The sequence below is a fragment of the Falco punctatus genome (genome assembly GCF_963210335.1).
Source record: "Falco punctatus genome assembly, contig: scaffold_25, whole genome shotgun sequence".
Taxonomy (NCBI): domain Eukaryota; kingdom Metazoa; phylum Chordata; class Aves; order Falconiformes; family Falconidae; genus Falco; species Falco punctatus.
The window spans coordinates 2,629,134-2,648,824 of NW_027660064.1; the positions used below are offsets into that span (position 1 = coordinate 2,629,134).

The following is a 19,691-nucleotide window of genomic DNA, read 5'->3' on the forward strand; positions in this document are numbered from 1 at the left end:
ACTAGGGTATTGTTTATTAAGATTTATGTTAAGTTCAATGTAAAGTTTAGGCAACAAAATATATGAAAACGCTTATGCAAACAGCTACCAGACACTGCTTGTGAAAGATAAGATAACCGCCAGATGTCCAGGAACCGACAGAAACAAGACAGACAACCCCACATAAGGATATATGAGTGAAGGGTCAATACCTCCACTACTTCATGAACACGGGTAAAGATGTATAAAAAGGGACTGTTTGAACTGCTCAGGGCGGCAGTTGGTGGAGCGCAGACTCCCCTGCCGTCCAGCGCTGTCTTTGCTCATATTCTACTTGCTATAATTAATAAAATTTTAATTGGATTATGATCCGTTGTGGTCTCAATTTATAACAACGGGGGGGCTGCCGGGGTCTCCTGCGCCCAGCCTGCTGTGCTCCACAGGGGGCTGGGCGCTGGGTGCCCCATGGCGGGGCTGGGGGCTGTAATCCCCCGGTGCCTGGCCTGGGGCTGGCTCCTTGTGCTCCCGCTGGTGCCCGGGGGTCTCGAAAGGAGGGCTGGCGTTGCTCCTTGTTGGCGCCAATTAACAACAATTAAACACCAGGCCAGGGCGTTAAAGCCCCGCTTTGTGCCAGGGCACGTGCTGGGGGTGGCCGGGGGCACCGCAGCCGCTCTCAGCCCCTCGTGCGGGGGGTGCAGCGCTGGGGGCACCCCCAGCTCCGGCGGCCCGGCGGGGACTACACATCCCATCGTCCCGCGGGGGGGAGGGGCCGGGCCGGGCCGTGCCGTGCCGGGTGAGCCGCGGCCTTCCGGGGGCGGGTGTCCGGCGTGCTACCGGTGCGGGCTGGGGGGCTGCGGGCTCGGGGGGCTGGGGGTGAGGGGGCTGCGGGTTCGGGGGGCTGCGGGCTCGGCCCTGGGGGGCTTCGGGGTCTGGCGGGCGCTGGCGCGGGGCGCCGGGGTCAGGGGGCAGCGGGCGCCATGGCAACGGGATGCGCAGAGGCGGAGCCGGGGGGCGGTTGAGCGGTAAGTGGGGGGCTCCGCGCCTCCGGGCCGCGCACCCCTCGCCTCCAGCAGCGCTTTGCTTGTCCCAGGTCCCCGCGGGTGCCCCGGACCCAAGGGGGGGTGGGGGGGGGGGTTTCCCTCCCTCTGCCCCTGGCTGCTCCGCAGGCTCTGGGCTAAGCGGGACCCCCCGGGCTGTGCTGGGGTCGGGGGCGGCCGGAACCTTCACCCTCCCTGGTTCCCTGGGGGGGGTGTGATGTCCCCCCCGGGCTGCAGGAGCACGAAGCCGGTTTGGGGAGCGGGGGGGGGGTGTTTTTCACACTCAAATGGAGCCTTGTTGAGAGGGGCTCGGGGGGTGGGCGCGGCGCGGAGCCAGCCTGGCAGGCTGCAGCCCCCCGAGCCGGAGAGGGACATCTCTGTGGGAGAGGTGCCTCCGGCCGTGGTGGCACATCGGGGAACCCTCCTCTCCCTTCAGGCAGGAGGTGGGTGTGGATGTGACCAGTGGTGCCGGGTCCCCCTGCAACGTGGAAGAAGAATCCGTAAACGGACGCTGATGGTGAGCGTGGCCCTGCGGTGCGGGGCTGAGGCGGGGCTGGGAAATCCGGATCTGATGCTCTGGCAGCTCTGCCTGGAGGCAGAAGTGATCCCAAGGGCTGGAGGGTCCTGCCCAGCTGGCAGTCGGGAGGGGCTGTGCTCACCCGTGTCTCTGAAGTTGGAAATACCTTTGTAGTTCTGCATTTCACGTGTCATTTCCCAAACAGCACGGGCAGGAGGAGGGCCTCGCTGCTGTTTATGGGATGCTCTGGAGAAACCTGCCTCTGGCTTTAGTGTGTTTTGAGAAAGTCCAGGACAGACTTGCTTCATTTTCTAATGAGGGAATTTTTCTTTCTCCCCAGGCTACAAAACCCAAGAAAAGTTTAAGAGGTACGTACATATGCTGCAGGCTTTCCTTTTGCTGTCCGTAGGTGCTTCGATCTGCTGGGAATGCCTGGGGCAGGGGGGGGGGGGGGGGACACTCTCAGGTGGCAGTCCTGGCTACTGAAATGTTTCATGATCCTTGTCTGAAAGCTGCAGATGGTTGAGTGCATCATCATGTCGTTCCTGAACCAGAAATTTTCACCTGCCTCTCACATCAAGCGGATTTGTTTATTGAGGTCCCACATTCCTTTCTTGTGGGCTTTCCCAAATTCAGGGGAGAATATAAGCATTTGTTTCAGTTCTTCCCATCACCTTATCCCTGTTTGGAGGGATACTGTTTGGAGGCCTCTTGCAGCCCCTGATACTGAAGCAGTGCTTTTGGGGTTGCCCAGGGACTCGAGATCCTGCGGGGTGAGAGCTCACAGGTTAAGTGCTGCTTGTGGCCAGTGACTAACTGAATACAAAGCAGCTGGTTCATTTGATAAAGATACCCCATTTCTGGCTAAGTGAAGCTAAATTTTTTATCCACAAAATACTGATCAGGTCCTGGCAGTTCTCTCTAGACTGACAAGGAAGGCCTGACGCTGATGATGCTTAAGACCAAAACTTTATTCTAGCAGATTTCCAAAGAGCAAGCCATACTGAAACTGGGAGCTTTCCTATGCCTGCTTGGTGAGCTCACCTGCCTCAACAGCTTAATTTGTCTCATTTCAGGCTCCATCGATGATGTGCTTGGTGACCTCCTGGGCTATGATGGTAAAACGAACCTTCTTCTCAGCTGAAAGGGCAGCGTCCTTCTATTCTTACTCCCCTCCTGGGAGCAGGAGGTGCTGGTGCAACAGCCATTGATCTGCAAGGGGGCTCCAGCTGTGAGGAGGGGATGGAGCAGGGAGCAGGGCTTCTCGGAGTCAGAGGCCATTGAATAGGCTGGACATCAGCTTTTGGGGAGGCAAAGTGAAGTTCACCTCTGATTAAAAGCCTCTGTGGCCCCGGGGTAGACAGCAGATCCCCCTTTGGAGTGCCTAGGTCAGGAATATGCCCGTGTCCATCATCCTCATCTCTCCCTGTCTTGTTTCCAGATGAAACCTCTGTTAAATCTGCCAAAGCTTCCCAGCCGGCTGTGGGCAGCAGTAGGAGAGCCCAGGACACTGGCTTGCAGGCCAGAAAGAAGTGAGTGCCTTTCAGACACAGCCTCTCCTGTGAGAGATCTCACTTGAAGATCTCTTTGTCCTCCCCAAATCCTTCTGATCTGCCCCATCCTTGGCTTTTCCACCTCCCTCCCTGCCCCAACAGTGATTGCCTGGGAAGGCGAGTTATCTTCTGCGATGCCTTTGGGAACTGGGAGCCCAGAGCCCGAAGCTTTCCAGCAAGAGTTGGGTGTCCCCCAGCCTTGTACATCTTCTGTAAATCTGCTTTGTAACAGTTGCTTAAATAGAGCAGTCCCAGCACTGCCGTCCTTTATCCCAGTGCTATTTTAGCCTCATTTTCTGCGTTGTACGATGCGGCTGGTGTGGCAGCCCTGTGTGGTCTCCTCTGCCTCCCGCTGCCTGGCCTGGCTTGGCTGTCCCTGGACACACTGGCCGAGCTCACGTGTGGTGCTGCTAACCCCCGGGCTTGTGTCATAGGTCCATTTTAGAAGATGATTTCTTCGACAGACTCCCTGCGAAGGACATAAATTCTGCAGAGGTGAGTCCAAGGTTCAGGAAAGAGCCTGGGAGTCCCGAGGGCTGGGGCTGAGCCGGGCCAAGGTTGCGGCGGTATCACCCCGGCCAGGTCAGCAGTGGCGTGCCAGCGATGAGCTGTGATGTCTGGCTGAAGAGGTAACCCCTCTCCAGCATCCCAGTGGGGTGGGGAAGACAGGACAGGGCGGGGGTGGTGGTGGAAGAAGGGCTTCCTGGTGCCTTGGGTGAGATGGAGCAAAGCTGGGGGGCACGTGCTGCTGCAGCCCAGCCTTCCTGCGTGCACTTTGGGTAAAGTGTTGTAGGAAGGACCTTCACCCAGAGCAACGGCCTTGGGTTTTCCTGATGCTTCTCCTAGAGGCAGCAGGATCTCAGCAAAGGAATTGGGGCACAGGGGGTTTCCAGAGAGGAGGACACCAGGAGGAGTTGGGCATGTATTCTTCTATCTCATAAAACGGATATCAAGGGATATGGGGTAAGGGGTGAGGAGTTTCCAAAAATCTCTTCCCCTCTGATGTCTCCCCTCCCTGGCATGCAGGGATCCAGTGTCTCCGACACAGACCCACAAGCTGTGCTGCAGACCCTGAAGGCAAGTCCTTAAATCCCCTCCATCTCCATCCATCCCCTCCATCTCCATCCATCCCCTCCATCTCCATCCATCCCCTCCATCTCCGCCCCAGCGCGCTGCCATGGCCTCCAGCACCAGCCTCCGAAGGGAGAAGCAGCTCTCACCCTGCTCCCCATCCTTGTCCTCTTGCTTTCCAGGATATGGACGACATGGAAGCTGATCTCCTGGGAATCCCGAAACCCAGTTCTGGGCCAGGGAAGGCAACTGTGAAAGGTCCTGGGAAATGTGACTTCTTGGGAGGAGGAGTAAAAAACACAGGGAAGCTGGTAGCTCCTGAGGAAGGTAAAAAGGAGATTCTGCTATTCTTTTCACACCCTGATTGTAAACGAGCAGGGATATTTTCCTATCCTTATCTGGGATACGGAGCAAAAAGTGGATTTGTTCCCTAAAATGCTTTTCCTGGTTGCTTTTTGCAGGAGTGTTATTCTGGCCATGTGTTATCCCTTAGGAGATCCCTGGACGTCACTCACACCAGCAGCCACTGCCACCTCCCACCAAACACCACTCGGCTGTTCCCTGGGGCGGTGCAAAGTGTTTCTGGTGGGGAGCCCCCTGCTCTGGGGGCAAGGAGAGCCAGAGGAGCTGCATTTCAGATCTGCCAGCCCCTAAAGTGCCCTGATCTTCCCCTGGCCCTTTTCTCCTCTGCTTGCAAGGAGACCCCTCCGGAGAGATGTGCACCTGGCAGGGCTGTGGGGGGGTCTGTCCATCACAGCGGGTGCTTTTAGGGGGCTGCCACCCAAAAAGCGACCCTTAGCTAGGGTGGGACCGGGGCATTTCTGCAGTACCTTGTCTCTGAGAGCCGTGGCCTCTCTTTCTAGGAGAGAAAGTGCCTGCGATGGAAAAGAAGGCGCTCTCATCCCCTGCCGCTCCCCGACACAACAAGAAATTTAACTTTGAAGGTGGGATCTCACTTCACGCGGCTGCGGGGGGGCACTGGGGGCTCTGCCCGTGCTCTTTGCCTCCTCGGTTAGCTGGAGGCTTGACTGGTTAATAAGATACGGAGTCCTTCACCCCTATGATGCTAGTGCAAATGTAATCCTTCAGAGGTGACCAAAGGGAAAAAAACCTCTGCATTCGAGGCCCTCCCCAGGACAGGACTGGGGGGTGATTCCTGGGGGCATTTGCATTTTTATATGTGCTTTGGTTTTTAATGATTGTAACACTTGGGAGCCCCTGTGTCAGGGGGGATTCTGTCCAGCTTCTGAACAGGGGAGTGGTTTCCTGGCACAGCTGAAATCTGGTTCTCAAAGCCTGTGCTTTAACAAAGATCAGGATCTGTTAAAATCTGTTAAAAAAAAAACAAAACAAAACAAAAACCCTAATGGGCTTTAGGTGATTTAGGTGGCCTTTCTCCCCTTTTTCTTTGCCTAAGCTGTGTTCAGGCATTAAAGCACCCAAATTTTTGAGTTATTTTCTTCCGGGAGGATGAAAACGTGGAAAAACTGAACGGAAATCTAAGTCTTTGAGTGTTTGAAGTTCAGGGAGACTCAAGGGTATCCCAGGTCCCTGCAGGACCCGCGCTCATGGCTTTGGGCAGATACACTCTGCTGTCCCCACGTGCACGTTGTGGGGAACAGTGGCTGGCGTAGTGCAGAGCTCTTCTTCTAAATAACGTTGCGTTTGTTTGTTTGTTTTGTTATTCTCTTTTCCTGTACCTGCTGGGTAATTCCCAGATTTAGATGATCCTTTGGCAGGACTTTTGTCTGATGAGGAGCAGGATGCTCCCAAGAAACCAGCTCCAACAGGCGCTAAAAGCAGCTCTGAGGAAAAACCAGAACAGAGCAAAGAGAAAGGTAAGTGGGGTTGCTCAGTGCATCCTCTTTGTATTACATAAATCAGCAGCATGGATTAGTCTGTGTGAGATCCAAAATGATTACATTGAAAGCCACCTAGTCCTACCTCTTATTAGCCAGTAACGTAATTTATAGAGCAGCTTGGTAACGGGGTTAATTGTGCCACAGCTCACCAAGTGCTTGATACTTGCAGTGCGCCGCAGATTATGGAGCTGAGCTTTCCTTTCCAGGAATGGAGGCTCTGATCTTACCTTTGACCTCATCCAGCCCGTTCTGCACGCATTGCCAAATGAGAACAAATTTTCTGGGTCAGGATTTGCGTGTCTGAGAGCAGCACCAGTCCGTGCCACACCACAACTGGGGCACCTCTGGGTGGGATCCAGCTGTGGCTGTGTTACAGGCACTTGTCCCTCTTGTTCCTGCAGCAGGGATGCTAATGGGTCTGAGGGTCCCCTAAAATCACCTTTCACCCTGATAAATCTACTCTGGATGCAAGTAGCAGCTGGTGGGTTAGGGCAAGGTCTAAGGTGTGTTGGTAGAGAGGGACTTTAGGCAAAAGGGGACAGGAATTATCTGACTGGAAACTTTCAAAGCTAAAGAAGCTCCTGGCGTTATCCAGAGCTGGAAACCCCAGTGTCAGTGGCACCCAGCAGTGTCCCAGCAGTGGATGCATGGCTGCAGACCAGGCAGTAGTGCATTGCCGCTGTGTTACTTGCTGTGAGATCTGTTCGCTGATCTTAAAAATTACTTTTTAAATGGTCCTGAGAGATAAGAGCAGGCAGGGATGCTTTGATCTCCTGTTTAAAAAAAAAAAAAGCCCTGATCAAACCTTTACCATGTGTGATCCCATCCACAGAGCCACCTCCACCCCAGACGCCCCTGCACACCGTGGCCCCGGTCCAGAGGAGGGCTGAGCTCACTTTTGAAGATACTGATGACGACCTGATGCATGCGCTGGGACTTGGCAGTGGCTCAAAAGGAGCTGAGAAGCAGGGAAAGAAGGCAGAAAAGTAAGGGCAATGAAGAGGCAGTGAGAGTAAAGCAGGGGATGGCTTGTGCGTTGGGATGGTGCCAGCATGCTGGGGGGGGGGGGATGCTGGAGCTTCTGCCTGTGGGTCCCAGAAAGGGGCAAGAGCAGCCTCGTTTCACAGAGAAGAGCCAGAGCACCCTGGCAAGGCTGTGTGACAAGAAACAGCCCTGCCTCCCAGGGAAACCTATCTGCCACTGTGTCACCAACAGAGAGGTGCTCCGGCCAGCCCGCTCCAAGCTGGATGAGTTGCTGGGACAAAATTCTGTGGCCAAAATCCTGGAACAGCCAGGCACAGGAGAGCGCAGAGAGTTCAAACTGGATAAGAAGTACCAAAAGCAGCCAGGTGAGCGTGGCCAGGGATGCTGGGAAGGTCTGCAGAGGTGATGGCGTTGGCTTGGGAGGGCGAGATTGATTTCTAATGTCCTTGAAGGGGAAATACCCTTTCTGTAGTGGTCAGCAGGGTGGCTAATGGGCTCCCAGTCAGCTCTGGGGCAAAGGTGACTGATGCAAAAGTGTTGTACCCTGCCTTCGAGGCAGCCTGGGGGCATTTGCACAGCAGCTGTAACTCAGTTGCCTTTGGACATGGACTGATTCTCAGCAAAGCAACTTTTCCCAGCCACGTGGAGGAGACACGTTGCTTGCAGGTTTCCAGGGAAGATGTTTCCAGCTGTGTCTTCCCAGAGGCAGCAATCGCAGTGGGAATTGCAGGGGAGGAGGAGGAGGGCTGGTGTCTTTGCAAACAGCCGCTCCTCTAGGCGCTGACTCAAAGCTGCTTGTCTGAACAGAGAAGGAAGACGGCTGGGACAAGGAGGATTTTGTCTTTGGAGCGTACCAGCCGACGGTGGCCTCCATGCCCAAGGGCCAGCCGGCGAGGAGGCAGCCTGTGAGGTATTGTGCTCTGCGTGTGGAGCTCCAGCCAGCAGCCACGCTGCCCCCGCGGCAGAGCGGGCAGGGTCCCCGGGCAGGGTCCCCGGGCAGGGTCCCCGGGCAGGGTCCCCGGGGTCCTCTCACAGGCACGTATGTGACTGCTTCTCCTTGCAGCAGGTTTCCAGCCGAGAACAGCAGCGAACCAAAACCAGAACCCCGCTCCAAATGTCCTCCTTCAGCCAGGCACAGCCCTGTGCGGAGCAGCCAGACTCGAGGTGACTGGCTGGGCTTGAAAGATGAGGATTTTATGGATGCGAAGCCAACATCTGCAGCAAAAGCCAATCCTGCAGTGAGCTACCCCAGCCCTGGCACAGCCCAGCAGCCCGGCCCCACCAGCCAGCTCCCGGCTGCAGAGGCAGCGCTGGCTAAACCTGACCTGCTGGAGGAAGACAACTGGCTGAGCGCTGCCTTGTCTCGCAAGAAAGCCCAAGCACAGGCGAAGGCTCAGGAGCAAAGTGCCAAGCCCTTGGAGTCCCCAGAAGGAGGGCTGGATCCCCACGCTCCTGTCAGGTAAAAGCACAGCTGGTGGCCACAGGGCTCCCATCATGCAGCTGCTCCAAGAGGACGTCTCAGAAATCCTCTGCTCGGATTTAAGAAATCCATTTTAAGTGCTCTCTTGCCTCGGGTTGGGTTAATAACGCAGAGGTTTCTCCCACTGGTGCAGCCTGCAGGGCCATCGCACCTCTGGGCTCTCCTTCTAGTCATGGCTGAGATTGCACGTGCTGCCCCAGGTCCTGTGGGATTGTCCTGGATCAGCATACCCCCACGAGCTCCACGCATGCTCCTCATTCCTGCCTTCTTTCCCCTTCGTTCCTCCTAGTTCCAGGAAAACCACCTCCTCCAGCTGAGTTGGCACAGACAGGTTCAGGCTTGTGCCATTGGGATGGGACTCAGAAGTGAATTGCAGAGAAGCAGCCGCGTGTGTCGTGGGCAGGGGCATGTTGCCCAGGGGAAGGGGGTGGATGCAGCAAGGAGGAACTGGTGTTCCTCCAGAGATGGAGGTTCTGAGGTGTCTTTGCTCCCTCTGAAGCCAACAGGTTGAATCCTGCCGCAGCTGAGTGGGATAGGTTTTCACCTGCAAGGCAGGAACTGGTGTTGAGGGAAAGGATCTTGTCTTTCCTTGCCTCCTGGGCTCTCCCCCATGGGATGTTTTTTGCTTGCAGCCAGCCAGCCAGCCCCACAGGAGCACCGCAGCAGGCAGCTGTCCCGCAGGACCAGGCAGCGAGTGCAGATGGCTCCAGGTGAGGCCTCCTTCACCTTTCAGACACCTCCACAAGGGAGAATTCCTGTGGGAAGCGGCTGCATGTGTAGGTGGGGGAGCGGGGAGGGCTGGTAGCCAGCCGTGACCACTTTGGTCTGGGACCTGTGTAACCGGGAAGGAAGGCAGCGCTGAAGGATCGTCGGGCCCTTGCCTGTTCGATCGCAGTGCGACAGCCAAGCTTTAAACTTGCAAAAATGCCAAGCGGGATAATGTCTGCGTGCCTCTCCCTGCGCTGTGACACTGCTGTGCGTCACTTGTGTCTCTGTGCCCACGCAGGCAGCCGGTCCCCTGGCTCAGCACCACGAAACAAGCCTCGGTTCAACCATCGGATCCTGCGAAGGGGCATCCCTCCAGAAATGCCGGTGCCTTGGGTGCGTTTCCTGTGGTTGTACGGTTCGGGCAGCAGAGATTTGTACAGTTTGGTATGCGGAGAAGGGTCTCCCTGCCCTGAAAAAAACCCAAAACCAACCCCCCAAAAAAGGCAGGAACCACAGCACTTCCCTTGGCCACATGAATGCTGCCCAGGCTTTGACCAGCCATTGTCGGAGCAGGTTGCTGAGCTGCAGGATCCCACCATCCCCATGTCTGCTGGTGTGCTGGGGCACACTGAGCTCCGCAGTGCTGCCTTTGGGGTTTCGGAAGGCTGTGAGGGACTCGCTTTGCCGGAGCAATGGGTGTGCATAAGTTCACGCTGCCCCATCTGTCTTCCCTTTGCTGCCCCCACACTTGTCCCACCAGTGCTATGTGCTGGAAAGACCCCCTTCTGCTCTGGGCTGTGGCTGTGCGCCGGTTCAGAGGCCGCTGAAAGTGGCTTAGGGGACCCAGTCTCCTCCCTAGGTGATGGAGATGGAGGAGGAGCTGTGCTTTGTCCCTTGATTTACTCTGCAGAGCAGAGTCCCACCGTTGTGTGTGGAGTGGGGATGCAGACACGGACAAGCCTGTCTGACCCTCTGCCCTCATTGCCAGCTCCCAGAGCGGAGCGCGACCCTCATCGCTGTGCCCAGGAGACCCAGGCCCTCATCCTGCTGGGAGGGGATGGTTCCCATTGCTATATTCAAATCATGGACTTGTCCAATTTTCAGCCTCTACAGGCTCATTCCCAGGAAAGCAGGAGGCACCAGGCCCTGCCCCGCTCACTCAGGTAGGTGTGCTGGGTCCGTGCCCCGAGCGGTGCAGGATCAGGGCAGCGATCGCGAGCCCTCCGCTGCCGACTCGCCGCCATCCCGCTCTGTCCGTGCTCCCTCGGCCTGAGGAAGGATGTGCCCCACTTTGCATCTCTGGGAAGCCGTGTCCATGGAGGCAAAGAGTTTGGAGCTCCCCGAGGTGCCACAAGTTGCGTTTATCAGGCCAAAGCATGGGTGCTATGGATGCTTTGTAAATCATGTGTGTTTATAGCCCTGCATGGCCTGAGCAGCATTTACACAGTTCCCCAGGCATATATACATATTATATTAACTAGACAACAGAGGCTCCAGGTGATAAAGGACTTTTTCTTCAGTTGATTTTCCCCAGTATAGTGTTGAAGATGCTCTGAGATTATTTCTAGACAACTGAAGGAGAATTGAAGCCTTTCACAGAGAAGGCAGCTCTTGCTTGGTCTTTGAAGCCTCTCCTTCTCATCCAGCTGGGCTCCTCGCCCTGCCCTGGTGGTGGGACACATGTTGTCTCCCAGAGGGCTTGTGGTCTCAGCCTTGATTCTGCCCCCAGAGAAGGAAGAGCGCAGCATGCTTGTGTCTGGGGTGGGGGCTGCCGAGTGTCACCTGGGGAGAAGGGACCCACGCCAGCATGGGGATTGGGCTGGGGAGGGGGTGGGGGTGGTACTGCAGTAGGCTGGAGATGGATCGCCGTTTCCAGGCTAGGAGGAGATGTTCTCCCCAGGGCTTTACCTCCCTGAGAGCATCCCTGTGTCTCCGCAGGTTCCTGCACCCAGGGCACATGTCCAGGCTGCCCCGCAGCTGCAGGTAAGGCAGGTGCCTTCTTTTGGAGGCTGATGGCCGCACCACAAAGCCACTGATCCTGAAGGGCCTCGATCTTCTCTCTCCATCCTTGTAGGCAGAGTTCTCAGCCCCGGGCTTGCAGCATGAGACGAGGCAGGGGGCTCCCGCAGCCCAGCTCCATGAGGATGCATCAGGCTGCCAGGCAGCGCTGCTGAGCGCCCAGGCCCGTGTGGCAGAGCTGGAGAGCCAGGTGAGCCCCATTGCCTGCTGAATGGGGGACCACGGGTGACCCAGAGGGAGGAGAAGGAGCCATATCCTGTCCCAATAGCATCAGGGTGACAGGGGAGAGAGGTGAAACCTCCCTGTCCAGAGACGCCTATGGCCACCAAGTGCTGCTGTGGGAGTTCTGTCCCCAGGGCAGCACAAGGACTTTCTCTCCGGGTGCCTGGCAGGTCCGAATGCTGGAGCTGGAGCGGACACAGCACAAACTGTTGCTGGAAAATCTCCAGCAGCGGCACCAGGAGGAACTGAATCTCCTTGAGAGCACCCACAGGTACCAGCCTCTCACCTGTGCTTCCCTCCTCGCCTACAGCTCTGTCTCTCCTGGGGTGGGAGTGCTGGGATGCTTCCCAAATCCGCCCCTGGGGCAGGTGGGCGCAGAGCCATGTCGATGTGGACGTGGTGGGGGCAGAGAGCAGCCCCACAGGTGAGCCAACATGGGAGTCCACTCTCATCACCACTGTCCCCTGGGTGACAAGGAGGAGGGGCTGGTCCCATTGCCAGCGCACCCCCAACCAGGCAGCACAGTGGGCAGTAGCAGGAGGGTTCAAGGCTCAGGTCTGCGTGTTTCGCCATGCACACAGCAACACTGATCTGCTCGCAAACCCCTGTGTGCGCTCTGCGGGGGGGGGGGGGGGGGAGTGCTGGGTATTGCTGTGGAAGCAACACTTCTTCCTGGCTGTGACCTCTCGGGGCAGGAACCAGGTGAAGGTGGTGGAGGACACCTACGGGCAGCGGGAGGAGAGGCTGCGGCTGGAGAAGGAGCAGCTGATGGCTCAGCTCCTGCTGCAGAGCCAGGATGCGGAGCGGGCACGGGCAGAGCTGCTGGCGCAGCACCAGCAGCGCCTGGCCACGCTGGAGCAGCAGAACAAGCTGGAGATGGAGCGTCTGCAAGAGCTGCAGAGGTGAGAGTGGCACGAGTGGCACACACGTGTGGCTGGTACCCACAGTCTCAGCGAAGGAACCAGGGAGTGGTTTGGGGACATGGTGAAAGGAGAAACCAGACTCCAGAAGCACTGGGTTGTGGGCAGCTTGGTGCCTTTTGGAACGGGGATTTGCTTTGTAGGTGGACACAGGGAGATCTGATTGGAGACGTGGTTTCAGAGTGAATGCATTGTATTTTGAAAGATGCTGAACCCAGTGTTTTATCTTCCCCCAAATCTCTTTTATTCAGGTCAGTGAGTTCAGTGAGTCACTGATGTCCACATAGTTTGGGTCAATGACAAATCAGTTTTTGGTAGAGGAGCTCATAACCCCAAAATTGGGCCCATCCCAAATGTGGATGCCTGTCGGTGGAATGCCCCAGGACAGACCCCCATGCCAGCTCAGCTCCTGGCACCTGATTCTCAGCCCCACAACCAAGCCTCTCCCACAATGCCTATCATGGGGAGCACTGGTTTGTGCCAGCCTGTGGCAGGCTCCTTCCCCGTGTCCCGCAGGGTGTCTGTCCAGGAGATGCGCAAAGACCACGAAGAGCAGCTCCAGCGGCTGAAGCGGCTGAAAGACCAGGAGATCGATGCAGTGACCAGCGCCACATCGTACACCAGGTACTGACAGTTGTGTTCCCACATTGGTCCCTGGCCACAGCATTCCCTGTCCTACACGAACCAGGCTTGGACCATGGCAACAGGGGCCATCCCCTCTCCCACCCACTGCCTGCGGGGATGCTGAGCTGTGTAATACCCGTCAGTGCCCCCCGGAAGCAGGAGCTGCATCTTCCTACTGCTCTGCTGTGACCCAGAGAGGTTCAGGGCAGGGCTGCCCGGCCTTTGGGCCACCAAATATCCCCCTCTCCATTGCGGTGAGATGAAGTGTGTCCCACAGGGGTGACCCTCCCCTCACTTCTCTCTGCAGGTCTCTGAATGGCATCATCGAGCGGATGGAGAAGTTCTCCAGCAACTTGCATGACCTCTCGCGAAAGGTGGAGGCCACACACCACACCACCTCCCAGGAGCTGGCCATGGGGGTACGGCAGCGGGACGAGCAGCTCAAGGGTATGTCTGCTGTTCCTCTGTGCCGGAACGGCTGCGGGGTCTCCACCGGAGCTGGGGGTACCCAGAAAACAAGGAGAAGTTGCTCTGAGTCAGCCAGAGGCTGGGAGCTGAGGCTGGCAAAGCCTTGCCTGCCTTGGTCACTGGACATCTCGGGGTCTTCCCTTTACAAAGCAGTGTCCTGGGGATGTGCCAGGGGTGATGAGCACAAACACACAGTTTTTCTGTGAACATGGTGTGGATAGAAGGGAAGAACTTCCCGCCTCATGCTGCTCGTGCCTCTCCCCAAGTGCTCCAGGACAGGCTATCGCAGCAGCAGAGGGACATGGAGGAGGAGCGGAGCCGACTCCAGGAGGTGATCGCTAAAATGGAGGCCAGGCTGAGTGAGCAGACTCGGCTGCTGGAGCAGGTGAGCCCACACTGTGTCCTCTGCCCGGGTCGGCCCTCCTGTCTGGGTATGGGGTATGTGTCTCACCAACTGGAGGTTCCTGGCCTGGAGGTTGTGAATAGCATCTGTCACCTCTGTGTCTGAACGCAGGAGCGATGGAGGGCAACGGCAGAGCAATCCAAAGTGGAATTACTGCAGCACTCACTGGAGGAGCAGCGGCGAGTCATGACCCAGCAGCTGTCCATGGAGCGAGCAGAGCTGGAGAGGGCGAAGGTGAGGTGGGGCAGACATCTCCAGGGCTGCACTGCATTGTGTGGTGGAGGCAAGAGCTGGGTGCTGGGCTGCAGCATCCTTCTGCAGCTCTCTGCCTCCTCAGCCTCACACAGGGGGAATCGCAGTCAGGCCAGCCCTCTGGCTCACGGATGCAGGAGGCCGCGGTGTGTGCGCATGGCACGTGCTGGTTCTTGAGGAACACGGGACCAGAGCTCACGGTGACAGGGTTCACACCAGGCACCGTGGGCTTGAACCAGCCCCTAGATGTTGCACGGCAGAGATGGGTTAAAGGAGAAAAATCCTGTGGCGAATGGGACTTAGTGCTTCTTCTCTCCCTCTCTGGCAACGCTCCCCAGAGTGCTCTGCTGGAAGAGCAGAAGTCCGTGATGCAGAAGTGCTCGCAGGAGCAACGGAAGCTGGCAGCCGAGTGGGCTGAACTTCACACCCAGCAGCAGCTGAGGAAGGAGCAGATGGAGCGCAACATGGACCGAGCCCTGAAGATGGACTCACAGAGAGAGGGCACCATCATGAGCCTGGCCAAGGTACCACAGTAGAGCCCCTCTCCATGGCCTCCAGCACCACCTGGCAGCTCACGGATGGGTCCTGCCCACCGGGGAGATGTTCAGCCCTGCCTTCAGGTGTTTAAAACAAGTTTTAAGAGACATCACTGCGGTGGTGAGAATCGGGCTGTTCCAGGAGCAGCCTCCACCAGCCTGTTTTAGATGTTGACTGAAGCATCAGTCACCTCTGTCTCTCCCCTTTGCCTGTGAGGAGTTTGGGCAGCCAGACCAGGCACAGCCGCCTCCATTGTAAGTCTGGTGAGAGGAAACCCCCATGGTGGGTTAAACAGAACCTCCCCATGCCATGGGGACATGTTTGGAGCCAGTTCTCCCCCCTGGAGCTGTCCAGAGGAGATATGTGGCACAGACTGTGGCAGGGCTGCATTTCTGAGGGCTACCAGGGTGGAAAATAACCATTCAGGCTGGGTGTTTGCACTGCTGACAAACTGCCAAGCCTTGAGCATGTTTTAGAGTGTGTAGCATGGGTGAGGGGCTCCGTCCTTTCTGGGGAAGGAGTGTGTGTGTGTGTGTGTGTGCCTGTACAATCCCAGTTCTGCCAACCCTGGTGCCCAAGGGTGGGTGGATGAGAGCATTGGTTGGGTACCTGGTGGTGTTGCTCTGCACCCCAAACTGGCAAACACAAGAAGGAAAACAGGGGCAGATCTCTCCCATCACTTGGGGGGACATGAGATAGTGTCCAGGATAGGGCAGGTAGTGCATTGATTTTCCCCATGCCCATCCTAGGAGCAGGCAGAGCTGAAGATCTGGAGCCATGAGCTGAAAACCAGGGAGGAGCAGCTGGTGAGGGACAGGGAGCTGCTGGACAAGTCCTGGCAGGAGCTGAGGCTGGAGAAGGAGAAGGTGGACAGGGCCACACTGCGCATCCAGCAGCAGGAGGAGCAGATTAAAAGCACGACCAAGGTAAGTGAAGCATCTGCGCTGCAATTCACAGCTGGGGTTTCACATCCCTCCTTGAGTGCTGAATCCCAGCGCTGTCCTGGGAGGGGAACAGGGGGTGCACAAAGGAGCCCTGCCCCAGGGCAGCGAGGGTCCCTGTCCCCAGCCTCCTCAGCTGCTCTGCCTTGCAGCTCTCATCCCAGAAGTACAAGGAAGGGGAGCAAGCCCTGCAAGAGGCGTGCAGGATAGAGTCCGAGCACCAGAGGAGGCTGCAGGTCATGGAGCAGCAGCTGGAGCAGCTGAAGCAGCAGGAACAGCGTCTTCACGAGGCAAATACTCCCTTGCCTTTCCTTCTTGGCCTGGGGCCGCTGTGCCAAGGGCCTGAACCTTTGCCAACAGTTTCTCTCTCTTTCTCCCGGGGATGGGGCAGGAGCGGCTGAGCATGGCTCGCCAGAGGAGACAGCTCGAACAGATACGTGAGGAACTGCCCATCAACTCTGCGATGCTGCTGAACACAAACCAGGGCCTCAGTGCCCCTAGGAGAGGCCTCTCCAGCACACCGTGTAAGGCTTCCTGCACGCTGCTGGGGGAGGGGGGGACGGGACATGCTGGGGGCCAGTTGCACTTGTATTCCACTTCTCAGGAGGCTTGGGATGTTCCTGGGGGCTCATCACACACTCAGATGTGAGTTGGCCTCCTCACATCCTCTGAAGGAGCTCAGCAGAGACCTCTGAGCCAGGGCAGTGCCAGGAGGGGGCAGAGGGGGCAGGAAGGGAGAGGCAGGTGGATTAAAGGCCGTTTGCAGTGGGAGGTTGGGGAGGACCCTGCTGCAGGGACATGCAGGCAGCAAAAAAAGGGACACTTGTCCGTCTGCTGTTCCTCTAACGGCAGCGGTACCACACGGTTGGGCTCTTGTTCCAGGTTTTCCACTTCCCACCAGCGCGCTCCCTTGGCATAGCCCAGGGGGTAGCAGGGACACTGGGGCTGGCCCCACCGAGCTCTACGCCACATTGTTGCTGCTGAAGCACAGGGCCCAGCAGGTGAGGTGGTGGGAAACCAGGGCTGGAAAGGGCTTCAGACCAGCTGGGTGGGAGCAGGGCTGGGTGAAGCCTGGGTTGAGCCTGACGGCCACAGGGTGGGTGTGAGATCGTTGCTGGGCTGGGTGGGCTCGCAGAAGCCGTGGGCACCTAGAAGAGTGATACCAGCAGCAAGGGTTGGTGCGTCCTCACGGCTTGTTTCAGGCTGGTTGATAACATCCTTGGCTTGATGGCGTTGCCCCATCCCTGGGTGGCAGAAGCCAGCTCTGCTGGGCTCTGGCTTCATGATGTCCCCATCCTCAGCCCCCTCCTTCCCTGCTGGGTCCTTCCCCAGGCAGGGATGCTCTTTGAGCCTTCCTCTGTGGGCCTCACTCGGTGTGAGGTTATGGGCTCTGTGGGGAGCCCATACACCCCGGGGGCTACCACAGATGGGTACCTGCCCGCTGCTCGCCGCACGGAGGAGGGTTTGGGATACTCCCATCACTCGTGAGCAGCACCCTGGCCTGTGACCCCATTTCTGTGGCACTCTGATATCCGTGCCATCTATCCCTCTCTTAGGACCATGATTTCTTAGAGAAGGAGCAGTTCTTCCTGGACACCCTGAAGAAAGCAACCTACAACACTTCATCTCTGTCAGGCTGAGGAGGTGGCATCCCCACGCACCCCAAGGGATGGCTGTGCCTGTCCCCGCAGGAGGCTGCTGTGGAGGAAAACAAACAATAAATAATCCCAGTTCTCTGCTGAGGAAGTGTCCTCTTTAAAAGCAACCTCGGAGTGTTCAGAGCGTGAAATCCATCCCTGGGCTGGGAAGTCTGGCCTCCATCCCTCAGGGCCAGTGTCCCTGGCCACCTGGCAGGCACTGCTGGGAGGCAGTGGCCACCGTGGGTGTGAGAAACTATGGACTAGGGTATTGTTTATTAAGATTTATGTTAAGCTCAATGTAAAGTTTAGGCAACAAAATATATGAAAATGCTTATGCAAACAGCTACCAGACACTGCTTGTGAAAGATAAGATAACCGCCAGATGTCCAGGAACCGACAGAAACAAGACAGACAACCCCACATAAGGATATATGGGTGAAGGGTCAATACCTCCACTACTTCATGAACACGGGTAAAGATGTATAAAAAGGGACTGTTTGAACTGCTCAGGGCGGCAGTTGGTGGAGCGCAGACTCCCCTGCCGTCCAGCGCTGTCTTTGCTCATATTCTACTTGCTATAATTAATAAAATTTTAATTGGATTATGATCCGTTGTGGTCTCAATTTATAACAATTTCTGGTGCCGTGACTCGGATAAGGAACAGTGGGCTTTGGTCCTCCGGGGAGGCGCCCCGCGACATTTCGCGGCCCCGCGACCAACAGCTTACTCCAACCTTACCGACGAACCTAAATTCTAGAATAATGAGCAAAGGAGAAACCGGTAAAATCCCATAAAAATTCTGTGCACGGGAGTCCGGACGAAGATGCAGGACGCGTAAGTATATTGTGAATTTGTTCGCAAGGTTTGCCGTTCGGGCGGGATTGGGTTTCCTGGAATATAACGAGTGAGAGGTTCGATATACTGAACCAAGCGAGTGTGGACTCTTAAGTACTGCGTCTCCCATCTCCCGCGAGGGACTGGGCCAGGAACAAGGGGAGCGAGTGAGTGTGTGTTTGTGGATATTCCAGAAGATGGGGGCGAAGGGCAGCAAGCCTTCGAATCCCATGGGAAGGGTACCCACTGTACCTAAGAATACCCCTCTGGCATATATCTTGGACAATTGGAGATATTTCCCTGGAACCCTAGGGAAAGATAAGCAGAAAGTGATAGAATATTGTACTAAGATATGGGGAGGGAAGAAGATTTCTAAAAATGTCTTTTGGCCAGTCTGTGGGTCAGAAGAAGATTGGGTAAGACAGCAATTAAACCTCTGGGTTAATAATAAAAAAAAACCCTTAACCCGGAGGAGAGTCAATATGCGGAGGTGTGGCTAAAAAACCGGGAGCTAGACTTTACCCGCTGAATGAAATAAAAAAACTAAACAAAAGAAAAAGAAGGGAGAGTTAGATGGAACCCTTCTAACCCCCCCTCCTTACATTCCTCCTCCTGCTCCTGCAGAGGTCCCCAGAGCGCCCACTCCCCCACCAGAGTCGGAACAAGGGTCTCCCCCTCTTCCTAGACGCGTAACTAGAAGTCAAAAAGGGGCAGCTCAAATATACCCCCTAAGAGAAAAGCCCATGGGGGGACCTCAACCTGTGATCGGATATATTTCTGTGCCTCTAAATTCGGCTGACCTATGAGATTTTAAAAGGACCGAGATGGGACACTTAATTGAGGACCCACTCGGAGTGGCAGAAAGATTAGATCAATTTCTGGGACCAAATCTTTATACTTGGGATAAGATGCAATCTATCCTTTGTCAATTATTTACTACCGAGGAAACCCAGGGACCCCAAGCAGATATTAAATGGCCACTCCAAAGACCTAATTGGGATAATCAGGATCCGGCGCATAGAACTCATATGCAGGACCTGAGAACTATAGTAATTCAGGGGATTAGAGAAGCAGTACCCTAATTGTTACTGTGATTTTGGCTATATTTTTTATAATAATAGTGAGCTCTTGGTGTTGCTGTAGAAAGATACCTGTGTGTTGCATTTTGTAAGTAGTAATTCTGTAAGTGATAAGTGTGTTCTGTGAGTGTAAGCTGGAATGTGGAGAAAAGTGGCCTTTTAATTAATAATTACAAGGTTATTAATAATTGTTATACTCATTTATGCTGGAAATGTGAGAACATTTCTGTATTCAGTATATTACAAATGTTGGTATGTGGTTATTGTCTTGAACATCCGAGGGGTGAATGTGAACCTCTGTATGTTTTAAAGTGTATATGGTGTAAAGAATTATTATATGTATGGTGGCGACAAGAAATTGAACGCCCTGACTGTAAGGTTTGGACGCCTTGGGATAAGAGAGAGAGCTGTAAGTGAAATTAGAGTCTCTGTGGCTGGGATAGCGATTGAGATAATAGTAAGAAAGGTCACTGGAAGGAAATGGGGGGGGCAGCTGGGGGAAGCGTGAATAAGAGAACTTTGGCTAAGTACTGCAATCAGTGGTGGCCCCTGTATAAGTTA

The 19,691-nt window shown here is 55.9% G+C and overlaps 1 protein-coding gene across 2 annotated transcripts; it reads left to right on the forward strand.

Moving 5' to 3' along the window:
- Positions 1-1,452: 1,452 nt before the first annotated feature.
- LOC308058124 (fas-binding factor 1 homolog) lies at positions 1,453-17,317 on the forward strand. 2 transcript variants are annotated; one of them, XM_080412117.1, is made up of 30 exons: positions 1,453-1,533; positions 1,874-1,901; positions 2,610-2,651; positions 2,975-3,065; positions 3,521-3,581; positions 4,113-4,163; positions 4,340-4,484; positions 5,021-5,101; positions 5,876-5,995; positions 6,852-7,005; positions 7,235-7,368; positions 7,811-7,913; positions 8,067-8,462; positions 9,116-9,193; positions 9,490-9,584; positions 10,296-10,354; positions 11,130-11,174; positions 11,266-11,400; positions 11,603-11,703; positions 12,128-12,334; positions 12,869-12,976; positions 13,284-13,423; positions 13,711-13,829; positions 13,959-14,081; positions 14,438-14,623; positions 15,386-15,562; positions 15,730-15,867; positions 15,969-16,101; positions 16,460-16,578; positions 17,134-17,317. In XM_080412117.1, the coding sequence occupies exons 1-30, from the start codon at positions 1,531-1,533 to the stop codon at positions 17,215-17,217; spliced, it is 3,456 nt and encodes a 1,151-aa protein (XP_080268243.1). In that variant the 5' UTR covers positions 1,453-1,530; the 3' UTR covers positions 17,218-17,317. The 2 variants fall into 2 exon arrangements, with proteins under 2 accessions (XP_080268243.1, XP_080268242.1); XM_080412116.1 differs by lacking the exons at positions 1,453-1,533; positions 1,874-1,901; positions 2,610-2,651; ... (1 more) ...; positions 3,521-3,581; positions 4,113-4,163 and having other exon boundaries at positions 4,193-4,484; positions 8,070-8,462.
- Positions 17,318-19,691: the final 2,374 nt, after the last annotated feature.